The sequence below is a fragment of the Phyllostomus hastatus genome, unplaced genomic scaffold (genome assembly GCF_019186645.2).
Source record: "Phyllostomus hastatus isolate PE091 unplaced genomic scaffold, TTU_PhHast_1.1 phas_contig_1, whole genome shotgun sequence".
In the NCBI taxonomy this organism is placed as follows: domain Eukaryota; kingdom Metazoa; phylum Chordata; class Mammalia; order Chiroptera; family Phyllostomidae; genus Phyllostomus; species Phyllostomus hastatus.
In genome coordinates this window covers 15,595,352-15,607,969 of record NW_025333498.1, presented here as the reverse complement: position 1 = coordinate 15,607,969, position 12,618 = coordinate 15,595,352, and the positions used below count along the sequence as shown (strand labels likewise).

Below are 12,618 nucleotides of genomic sequence, written 5' to 3'. Positions count from 1 at the left end.
GTTAAACATACTTCTCATAACCCTCAAGGATCCTACAACAGTAGAAAAGTACCATAATATTTCTCCACTTCAAACACACTGAAACAACAACAAGCTGAGCAAGATGATTTAGTTAGAAAAAAAGTACAGGGAAAGAAAACAGAGAACACCAGAGAAAGGACTGCAGAGATAGTGACTGGAATTCTGTAAGAAATCAGTACATGTTCTTAAATGAGCAGATACCTTTTAAAAAGCATATGTACTTTTCAAAGTGTGAAAACTACAAGAATTGAAATAGACTCCCTTAATTCAAAATAAAACTTATTAATCCCTCTAGGTGGACAATAAATTCCCTTTTTGGTTTTTATAAGAACTAGTGCAGGAGAAAATGAGCTATCAAATTTCCATATGTCAGTCTTCAAGATTTGAAAAGATACAACATATAAGTGATTCTTTAAGGTTAAATTAAATTCTTGGGTATTTTTAAAATAAAATCTAGAGCCCTGGCTGGCATAGCTCAGTGGATTGAGCGTGGGCTGCAAACCAGGCATCACAGGTTCGATTCCCAGTCAGGGCACATGCCTGGGTTGCAGGCCACGGTCCCCAGCAACCGCACATTGATGTTTCTCTCTCTCTTTCTCTCTCCCTTCCCTCTCTAAAAATAAATAGATAAAATCTTTTAAAAAAATAAAATAAAATAAAATCTAGAAAAGAATTAAAGTACTTCAGGAATCTATTGTTTTAGTTATCCAACAAACATTTTCCTTTCCGAATAATTAAATATAATTTATGAAAAAATGTGGCAACATAATTCTTTGAAGGTATTAAAATACTCTATTGACTCCTACTTTGAGAACAGTGACATAATCAACATTTCTCCCCCCTCTTCTTAGAAATGATTCAAACAACAATGAGAAACAAGACACATTCCTTTTCTGGTAAAATTAACGTATAGCTAAAGTCCAACCCTCCAAATATGTGGAAGGGCTCCCAAAAGCAATGGATATCATGCAGGGGTTCAAAAGAATGAAAGCAGAGAAGGAAAACTGCTTATCTCACAAAGGTAGCAAGACAAACTTCTCAAAGTGTGAAGCCTAAAATCCCTGTTTATAACAATGAAAGTAAGATAACCATGCTACAAGCAGAAATTTCTCAGTTTGGTCCCAGCAATGACACAGAGAAGGCAAAGCTTAAAGAGAAATCATTCATTCTTTCTGCCAAACTTAACCCTTTTCTGCCAAACCACATAAGCCCTTTCCAATTTATTGAAATGTTGTTAGATGAGATTTAAATACTATATGACACTAAAGATGAAAAGATATATAGGTCTCAATATTTACAATTACATTGACTATTTTGTCTGTTTATCTAACTATTCTGCTTTAAAAAGAATAATCGTCACAATCAGACAGAAAAACAAAACAAAACAATGATTTATTTTGGTATAAGGAATAAGGCAGGAATCAAGCTTTACATTTTATTTTTATCTATTTTTCAATAAAACTCAACACTATTTTCTCCCAATGATTTGAAATATCACTTCTATCATATATTAATATAAAAACCATACATAAAATTCCCACTGGGATTTATTTCTGAATTCTGTGTCTCTTTCTTTGGTCTGTGTCTCTATACACTGTACGAAGTTTTAATTAGTAAAGTTTTATAATGCATTTGATGCCTGATAGCCCTCTCCTTTTCATTTTTCTCCTTTTCTGAATGCTCAAGACTACTCTTATGTGCTTATTTTTCCATTAAAAAATATAGATATATGCCAAAATTTTTAAAGTAGGCTGGTATTTTTATTATGATCACACATTTTTTAACTTAGGGAGAATGGGTCTCATTGCAACACTGAGTCTTCCATTCAAGAATAAGATGTGTCTCTTGACTTGTCTGGTGTGTCTCAGTGGATTGAGTGCCAGCCTGCAAACCAAAGTGTTGCTGGTTGGATTCCCAGTCAGAGCACATGCCTGGGTTGCAGGCCAGGTCCCCAGTTGGGGGCACATGAAAGGCAACCACACATTAATATTTCTCTCCCTCTCTTTCTCCCTTGCTTTCCCTCTGTCTAAAAATAAAATAAATAAAATCTTTTTTTAAAATGGAATAGTTAAAAATTTTTTTAAAAGAATAAAATGTATCTCTTAATTAAGTCTCACTACATAATTCTTTTTTTATTATTTATTTATTTATTTATTTATTTATTTATTTATTTATTTTAGAGAGGGAAGGGAGGGAGAAAGAGAGGGAGAGAGAAATATCAATGTGTGGTTGCTGGGAGTCGTGGCCTGCAACCCAGGCATGTACCCTGACTGGGAATCAAACCTGCGACACTTTGATTCGCAGCCCGCACTCAATCCACTGAGCTACGCCAGCCAGGCAGTACATAATTCTTTAAAAACAAATTCTATCATGAATACCTATTAATATTCAAATATTTATCAATATTGCAAAAGAAATGTGTGCAAAATGATTTTCTGACCTACCAAAGTAAATACAGCTGACCCTTGAACAACACAGGTCTGAACTGTGTGGGTCTACTCATATGTGAATATTTTTCAATAAATGTATTTTCCTTAAGATTTTCTTAATAACATTTTCTTTTCTCCAGCTCACTTTATTTTAAGAATATAGTATATAATATTATACATATAACATACAAAATATGTATTAATCAATTGTTCATGTTATTTATAAGGCCTCTAGGCAACAGTAGGCTATTAGTAGGTAAGACTTTGGGGAGTCAAAGCTATATATGGATTTTTGACTGCATGGAAAGGGTGGGGTTATTGCCCTGAACCCCATGTTCAAGGGTCAACTGTATTCTCCTTGAGTAAATATCAGGAAATGTTCACAAATACCTTCTTCTTTAAGAACCAACTACAGTTGTTGAGAGATACTTTGTATTCTTATTAGAGTGTCATGAAACAAATGTTTAACTTTTCTCAAAAAGCTTCAAATTATGTTTGCCAAATTTCTGGCAGGAATAAGAAAATATGTTACCAGCTAGCTGGGAGGAAAAGTGTACAGAAGATACAAAAATCATGTAAGATCAAAACCCTATCTTCAAATGAGTGTCAATTTAGGAGAACAGCAATCTTCAACCCCTGTGCCACAGCACACTAATGTGCCACAAGAATTTTTAAAACATGCAGTACCTGACTATTTTAGTCAGGGGCACTGAACTCTTTTCCCTTCGACTGTCAAATAAAAAAAATGGTAACAGTCAACACAACAATGGCCATCTAGTGTGAATAAATCAAAATTATACCTATTTTTTAATCAGTTGCCTCCCGGCATGCACCCAGATCAGAGACCGAACCCATAACCCAGATACGTGCCCTGCCTGGGAATTGAACTGGTGACACCTTGTCCTATGGGACAACTCCTAACCAACTGGGCCAACTGGTCAGGGCTAGAATTTATTAATTAGTTTACATGTGCTATGAGATGAGTAAGGTTGAAAAATGCTGTAATGGGAAAACAAGAAAACTTAAGAAATAGGGACAGGACCATTTTCCTCACTTCTTTTGCTTAAAAATTGTTCCCATAACCCCATTTATGAGGCAAAATGAAAAAAAAAAAAACCAGAGAACATAATCTTCTGGCAAGATCAACATTTTATGCCAATTGGTCTCTGAAAGGATCTTACAGTGAATGGAACTTCTAGAAAGTTATAATCTGTAAGAATAAGGTATCCAGGAATAAAAGTCTATAAGATTGCTTATAGAGTCCATTGAGGTAGAGACAAAGCTTAATGGTTGTTCATTCTTAGAAAGTGAACCAACTATCAATAATGTATGACTGCCAACACAATGCAGAAATTTTTTTAAAAATTAACTGTAATCCATATCTACCCTCTCTAAGCATAGCCTTAATGACTCCTATGAAATAAATTTGGCACTTATAATTTCAGTTTCACAAGAGTTGAAAAGATCAGAGACACATATATTATTGAATCTAAAAGGCAGAAAAACAATAGACTGGAATCACAGCAAGCTCCTCCATATTACATCGTGAAAAGAAGATATAATAAAATCTCAAAGTATCTTATGTAATATACTGATAATCTATCATAAAAGAAAATTTTGGAATAGTTATGATTATGCCATATATTGTTACCCCTGAATCCATGACCTCTCTGTCCAGTAAAAGCATTTGGAAAACTTAAACTGCAAAGACAGCAGTCACTTTTTTGTGGGTATTGGGTAGATTTCTAAGCTTTGCAATCCATGTAGATAGTGATGCATAAAACAATACATCCGATTGCCCCTTCTACCTCCATTTCTTTAAGTAAACCCTGATCTAGACCTCAAAACTGGGCAAGGAAAAAAGCCCAGGGATAATAAGTTTGGGCGATAACTCACATTACACACAAAAGAAAATGTCCCTTGGTAAGTCTTCCTTCTATCTACAACATCCACTTTCACATTATATTTTATTTCATGCCTTTTGATGGTCATCAATCAGAAGGACAATTCTATTCTTTGTTGGTAACTGGTCTATGCTTCCAAAAGTGAAAAGCTCACTGAAATAGAAGCTGCAGCAGTTGAGAACCAGGTCACAGATGTGAATGAGACAAAGTGAGAAACGGCTCTGAAGTTTAACAAAGCAAGAAATCCCAGATGCAGAGGACACAGAACAGGCAGAGGACACAGTATGAATAATAAAGCTTCATACTCAAAATAGTAGAAAGATCAAACTAAAGTAAAAACAAACATTTTTAAAGAACTGAAGTTTTCCTACTTTTAAAAACAATTAGTATATGATTTATTTGACCCTCCCAAAAAAATGACGTCTGTATCATAACAGCAGATCCAGTAGATTACAACTTGTGGGTATAATTAAAATGAACAATGTTAATTCCCTTTCTAAATTTCGTTTCTCCCCTCTGTTTATGAAAACATAAAAGGGAAACAAGAAAAAGAAGCTCAGTATTATAAAAATCTGCTATTATACCTAAAATAAAAAAGATTCCAAAAGAATTCAAAAGAGAAGGAAAATAAAATGGCAGAGGCATTTATTTTGTAGTATGTATACACTCAATTGTTGGCTCTTTTATGCACATACAAAGTTAAAATTTTATGAGCTCCAGGAGTTCCAATTTGAAAATATGTCCTGCACTAAAGACTAAAGAAACAAAAAAATTTTTATAGTAGTCCCCCCCAAAAAAGATCTTATCCTTCCTCTACATCAAATAAAAAAACCTAAGTATCATCATGATTCCTCCTTTTCCCTTACCTCTTATTTCCTCCCACCAAGTTGTCTCAGTTTTTCTTCAAAAACATTTACAAGTTACCTACTCATCTCCACTACCACTGGGGCAATCCAACCTATCTTCCATCTTTAGATTAAACTTCTATAACAGCCTCCTCTCCATTTCTCTGTTGTCCTCCTCTTACTCAGCCTCAACACGGCTGCATACATGATCCTTTTAACTTAAATCCTATGCCACTCTTCCACTAAAACCTTTACAAGCTTCCCACTTCACCCAAAATTAAATTCAAACTTCTCTCCGTGATTCTCCATGATTCAGATCCTGCCTGCTTCTGCAAGCTCACTTTGTATCACTCTTCCTCTCCATTACACATTCCCGATATATCTATCTTTTGATCCTCAAATAAGTCATGCTCTCTCCTACTTTACAACTTTTGCATTTTCTGTTCTCTCTTCTTGGAAAGATCTCTCAACTCTTAAATTCTGGTTTTGTTTTTAGGACTTGAAGAACACACTGATGTCAAAAAATCAAATACCAAAAGCATATGAAAAAACACTGCTTTCCACCAACCATCTAGAGAATTACCATTAATAATTTGAGGACAATCCTTTCCTACATCTCTCTATGGATATATGTGCTATTATATACTCTATCTATAAATAACATTCCATACGTTCCAACTCTTTCATGCTGGTTCTTTCTCATACTTTAGTTCTCTCCTCAAGAGACCTTCCAGGACCAACCTGAAGCAGCTGATTCCTCTTTTTCACATCACCTTGTTTACTTTTTTCATTGCACTTATCTCTCTCTAAATTACCTATGTTTGTTTGTCTCTTCATTTTTTGTCTGTCCAACTCCAACAGAATGTAAGCTCCATGAGGGCACAAATCTTGTCACTACTTCTTAATCACTAGGATCTAGCCAACTACTTGAACGGATTGCAAATGCCAATATTTACTGAAAAAAAACAGATAATGGCTTTGATTAATATTTGTAAGCTGCCAAATCCTAAATTTATATCTCCTCTTCAGACTTTTCTCCTAGGCTTCATACTCATACTTAACCATCCCACTGGGCAGCTTTATCTAATGTGAACACTGGTATTTTAGTCTCAGCGGTCACCAAATCTATTCCTCCTGAGGTTGTTCACCATATTTAGATGACAGTACCATCAGCAAAATTTCCCAAGCTATAAACATGAATTTTATCTTTGATCCAATTCTTCCCCCACACCCCACATCCAACTAACCACCAAGTGCCTCATGTTCACCTCCTAAATCTCTTCAATCCATCATTGTTTCTCTTCCCTTCTACCAGCACTCAAGTATAAATCACCATGAATCATTTCTCCCCTAGACAACTACAATAACATTTTAGCTTGCTGCTCCAGATCCATTCTTATTCCCCTCTAATTTATTCTCCATACTACAGCCTCAATGGTATCTTTAAAATAACACTATAATCATGTCATATTCCTTCTTTAAGATCTTCAGTGGCTTTCCACTACTCTTAGATTAAAGCCTAAAATCCTTATCATGAACTAAAAGGTCCACAAGAAATATCCCTTGCCTGATTATCTAGACTTGTCTCTATAATCCAGTCTTTAGACTTCTTTCAATTCTTTAAATCTGTCATGCTCTATCCTCCCTCAGGCTTTCAAATATGCTGTTCCTTCTACCTGAAACACCACCCACCATGTCACACCACCCTTAATATACATACTCATCCTTTGGGTCTCAAACTCAAACATCACTTCCTCAGGGAGTCTGTAATAGGCAGAATACTAAAGATAGCCCTCTCCTTCCCCAAGATTTCTATCCTCTGGTTATACAATCAAATAGTAGTCTACTGCTGTGAAGGAATTTTGCAGACATAATTATTATTCAGGTGATTTTAAAATAGAGAGATTATCCCAGTGGGTCTAATATAATCTGTTAAACCCTTAAAAGCCCAAGAGCAGAACAGGCCCAAGAGCAGAACAGGAAGTCAAAGAGATGCCTCAGAATATGATTTCACTCATATGCGCAATATAATGAACAACTGAAGTAACCTGGAAAATGGGTACAGACTCATAGATGGAGAGCAGTATGACAGCTCGTGGTGAGAGGGGGGCGATTAGGGGATGAAGGAATTGAGCAAAAAGGACTAATGGACATGGACAACAGTGTGGTGGTAATTGCTGGGGGGAGGGGTGGTTTAAGAGGACTAAAAAGTATGGAAAAATATACAATAAAGATTAACAAAATGAAAAATAAAAAGAAGTTGGCCAATAAACTGATTGAGTCCCTAAGAAGATTCTCCCCATGGAGATTCCAGGTAAGACTCCACACCAGCTAATAACCTTGATTTAGACCTGTAAGAACCTAAACAAAGAACCTAATCAAGCCATCTGTTCTGACCTTCACAACTGTGATACAAGAAATGGGTGTTGGTTTAAGCCAGTAAATTTGTGGCAGCAATAGAAAATGAATGCAAAGGCCCTTTCCTGACCCCTACCTCCACCCCAGACTGTATGCGTGAGGACCCCTGTTAAATGCTCCTATAGCATTTGATACTTCTCTTTCATAATATTCACCACACTTATTACTTAATTCAATGTATGCAGTCTAAGATCTACAGTCAGAAATTTTGTATTTTTGCATACCATAAAGCATTATAATCCAATGTCTATGCAATTGGTACCCATAAAGGTTTGTTGATTGAATGGACAATTTTTTTCTTCAATTATCTCTCAAAGTTCTCAATCACAACACAATCTCTGTAATGTACTATATTATAAAATATTTCTATTTTAAGGGCCAATTGCTCCTTTAAAAAATATTTTATTTATTTACTTTTAGAGAGAGGAGAAGGGAGGGAGGAAGAAGGAGAGAAACAACAATGTGTGAGGGATACATCGATTGGTTGCCTCTTGCCCTCACACATCCCTTACTGGGGACCTGGCTCACAACCCAGGCATGTGCCCTAACTGGGAATTGAACCAGCAGCCTTTTAGTTCACAGGCCAGTGCTCAATCCAGTGGGTGATACCAGCTATGGCAGGCCAATAGTAGTGTCTAAAAAGAGTGAAGACAAGTAGAATGAATGAAATACATTCAGAATCACTGGGGCTGTTGTTCTTTTTGTTTTACAAATCCTCCCTCATTTGCCTCTACCCATAGTCTGAAATGCCCACTCCATGCCCAATTCGCCTACGGAAGTATGACCATCTGGTAGAGAATTATAAAAGACTGTCATATAAAGCCATTATTACTAATGTAACCAGGTCACATTCCTCAGGTATGCTGGATTGCAAATAAAGGTTTAAAACAGCATTTTACTCTTTTAAAGAAATATTTTTCAAACTGAAAAAACAAAGCAAATTTATTCAATCTGAGACATTGCTTTTTTCTAATAAAAAAGAATGAACATATTAAAACTATCTTGTCAGAAAGATGAAAGGTCAACAAAAAGACAATTTACTTACATCAATGGGAAAGCAAAAAATGGGAGTGTCATGGCAAGTCTTGCTGTAAGTTCATCGGGAAGATACCACAAGTACACAATTAAACATGTAAACAGATAGAGAATTGAGGAGTAAAGAATTAATCTTCCAACCCATAATTTTTGTAGTCTCTGATTTTTTTCCCTAAATTCTTCCAATGCTTGAATTTCCTGTTAAGAGAAAATTACTTTATATTATTAAGTCTCAAATTTATAAAGATGCTAAAATGCTAACAAAATTTTTTCACATGATAGAGAGGTTAGACAGAAATTTTAAATTTCAATGAAATGTGTAATACCTTAATAAACAACATAATATAAAAAACTAAAAGTAAAGTTAAAAATAAAAGTGGCCCTGGCTGGTGTGGCTCAGTGGATTGAAAGCCAGCCTACGAACCTAAGGGTGGTTCAATTCCCAGTCAGGGCACACACACGCCTGGGTCACGGGCCAGGCCTTCAGTGGGGGGCATGCGAGAGGCAACCACACACTGATGTTCCTCTCCCTCTTTTTCTCCCTCCCTTCCCCTGTCTAAAAATAAATAAATAAAATCTTTCAAAAAATAAATAAATCAATAAATAAAAATGCCTATTCTGACAATCACTTTTTTAAATACAATATTAAGATACTATTTTTTACCTAACAAGTTAGCAAAGATCAGATGTATGAAATTAGCATTGATAAATAGTATTTGTTAAACAAGTAATAATTCTCCTGTATAAAGTCTATAAAATATCTGGCTATAAAAATAATTAATAAATATTGAAACAGTGATCTATACTATATTCTTTCAATCTATTCATTGCTCTCACTATTCTCAAGGAATAGCCATATTTAATAATCATAGAAAGCCTAAAAGGCTGTAAAGTTTGCAGACTAATAAAACTTGTTGCAGACTATCTTATAATCTACTTTATCCTATCTGTAACATTGATTTATACAATGCTGTACTTCTAATTTCCTTCAAACACACTCTATCATTTGGCACAGTCTTAATTCAGTGACAGACTTTGGATTTTTTGAGATCATGTAACATTAAAGTTGTCATGCTTCCTCTCTATCATCTCTAAATTCCCATACCAAATTCAGTCTCCAAAATAATATATATTAATATAATATTTATGTAACACCTAAAATGAATTAAAACTCCCCAGAGGCAAAGAACATACCTTATCTATATTTTCCAGAACTTCTACAGTTGAAGGTTTTGTCTGTTATAAAAATAGAAATGAGACAGCATTAAAACTTCTTACTGCACAGAAAAATAAATTCTTACTGCAAATTTACAAACACCATGAGTTATATAATCATGAAAGAACACTTTAATCCAAAATTGTTTTTTAAAATGTTGTCAAGCTTTATATATTACTGTTTATTTATAAATAAGATTGAGATTTAAGTAAAAATTATCATTATAAACAGGACTACATAAAATTAAATAAACATTTTCCTATTTAACTTCCTTTTAATCCTACAAGTACTTTCAACTTTGATACCTCAATTTTTACTATTCTTAATCCCAACAGAACATATTTTTACCAAGAAACAAATTTTTTTCAAAGAAAAATTTTCTTAGATATGACGGCTCAAAGAATTCATATATTAAAAATTCAAAACTAAAATTGGTCTGATTTGCTATTGCTGAAAGTTCACTAAGGACTCTGGAGGTCAAAATCAATACACTACCTTCATTCTGAACTCCTAAAGTACTTTTCTGAAGATCAGATTGTAAAAGGGCATCTAAGAATACTCCAGTATAACAGGGCTTATTTGTTAAAGGTGTTTTTTAAACAACCTAGAATAAAAACCAGCCAAAATGACTCATACACTTGAGAAAATTTTACCAATTATATACTCAACAATCTAAGAGGGTAGTGAATATCAATTCACTGTAGTTCCCAAAAGAGTTGTTAACATTAGGTTGAACCATATGAAATTGCTATTCATGTAAGTCAAAGCTGTTGAATACTGGCTCTTTCATAAGGTTCAACCTAACAAGAAAGACAAAGGAAGAACAGATAAGTTTGATATGTAGGCAGAACTATAAAAAGGTTTATAAAAGGGGGCAGGGGTCAATATAATGCCAATCCAAAACATAGCAGTTCCAGCAGTACTTCAAAACTATATTGTGTTCCAAGTATTACTAAGGTAAAAAGAAGTCCAAAAAATAAAGTAATTTGGCCTAGACTACATTATCTCCTCTTATACTAGAGAAGAGCATTTATCAATATATTTTATATTTTATACCTCTCAAGTTGAGCTACTTCCTCTAAAGTTTTAACCAATAAAGTCAGACTGTATTTTTAATTCTGTTTAACCTTTATTTCCTAAAAGTATATTTCATAACATCAGTAAATATTTGTGATAAGTTTTAAGCAAAAAGATATAGCCTATAAAAACATAAGTATTATATAAAATACTAATTTCAACTACTGAATTTTAGGCACTATGAGAAGAAAACAAGATAACCATTTGTACATAAATACATAAATAGAGAAATAAAAACATTTCATAAGTAAGAGTGAACTAATTCTGTTCAACAGAGACACTGGATACCTACATAGCAAGTACAACTATTAAAGTCCAAATAAAAAACTAATTTATAAGAGAAAAAAAATTAGAGTCAGGGATAATATCAAACTACTACTTAAGTCTACACCACAAAGGGAACCTTTACAAATAGCTTTATTTGACACTTTAATATTAGACTAAAAACTGTCTGTAAAGAAAAGTAACTTACCCTCCATCGAGAAAATAATCCACCCATCTTTTATTTGTAGAAACTGAGCACAATGATAAATACCATCAATTGTCCAAAGGAATTCACAGCTAGAAATGAAGCAAGTATTTTTAAAATTTGAGTTACAACACATACAACACCCACCATAAAATTTAGAAATTGTAATACTGCTTAAAAATACTATAGAAGATTAATTTCTTTGGACCCCTCTTATGTCAAATTTTAATTTAGTCTTAGGATAAAGTCCACCTTTCAAAAAATCCTTTCTTCCAAGCCAGGACATATTTAAAAGTGAAAATAAAGCTGGAAAAGCTTTTTAATGGCAAGAGATTTTAGAAGTATATATTCATACCACTTTGCAATTTTCTGTTCTTTAAAGTAGGTCCCTTTTGCTGTTCTTGTAAGAAAAGTTTTACTATATTACTTTCATTCTACATGATTAAACACAAATTTTTCTATCACTCAGCTGTTTCCCAACTGAACTACTTATTTGGAATTAAAGGTGTATTACAATGTTTTAAAAAACATCACTTTTTAAGTAATAATAGAAAACCAATTGGATTTTTAATAAGAATAGAAGGATTTCAAGGCTACCTGTGATACTGAGCAAATCACTCAATGTTTTTGAGCCTTAATTTTGTTTTCTGAAGTTAGAATTAACAAAACCTTGACTTTTCACAGGATGGCCTCCATTTTCACCATTTTACAGATACAAAAAATTACGTGAAAAGAGGTTTAGTGATTTGTCCTGTAGCTCAGAAGAAACGTGGCCCAAAGCCACTCTGTCTTCAGACTTCTTGGCTGATCACTACTGTTCGACACCCAAATTAACATTTCTTTCTGAAACTGTGTCCAAGTCCCCTTCCCATTAGGTGACCTTCATGTCAGTGATCTGTATATCCCCTTCATTTAGTTGTTTTTCTATTTCTCTGAAATGTACTATCAGCAATATCATATTCTAAATCAAATTACCAGTCAATAATTATATAAATATTTATTCTTTTAAGTTGAACCAGGTTATAGTTACATACCACCAATAAAAACTATTGCATTTCCATTAAAAAAAAAACAAGTTAGGCAATAATTCTTACATTTTTAACAGACCATAAATATAATTTAAAAAATAATGCCAGTACCAAGTAAGTACTCTCTGCAACACTATTTATAGGTTGGAATTAGCATAAGCCATATCTATCTTGAA

General features: G+C 33.8%; 1 protein-coding gene across 3 annotated transcripts in view; it reads right to left on the bottom strand.

Annotated features, from left to right (window-relative positions):
• LNPK (lunapark, ER junction formation factor) overlaps window positions 1–12,618 on the bottom strand; it is a 73,283-nt gene that overhangs the window by 56,521 nt on the left and 4,144 nt on the right. For 2 of the 3 annotated variants that reach the window (XM_045858193.1, XM_045858273.1), the window contains exons 2-4: window positions 11,418–11,506; window positions 9,847–9,888; window positions 8,663–8,850 (exon numbers count right to left, since the gene is read on the bottom strand). In XM_045858193.1, coding sequence (XP_045714149.1) covers window positions 8,663–8,850; window positions 9,847–9,888; window positions 11,418–11,444 — 257 coding nt within the window. In that variant the 5' untranslated portion in view covers window positions 11,445–11,506. Of the gene's footprint in view, window positions 1–8,662; window positions 8,851–9,846; window positions 9,889–11,417; window positions 11,509–12,618 lie in introns of those variants that run through there. The other variant, XM_045858325.1, reaches the window with a different exon arrangement.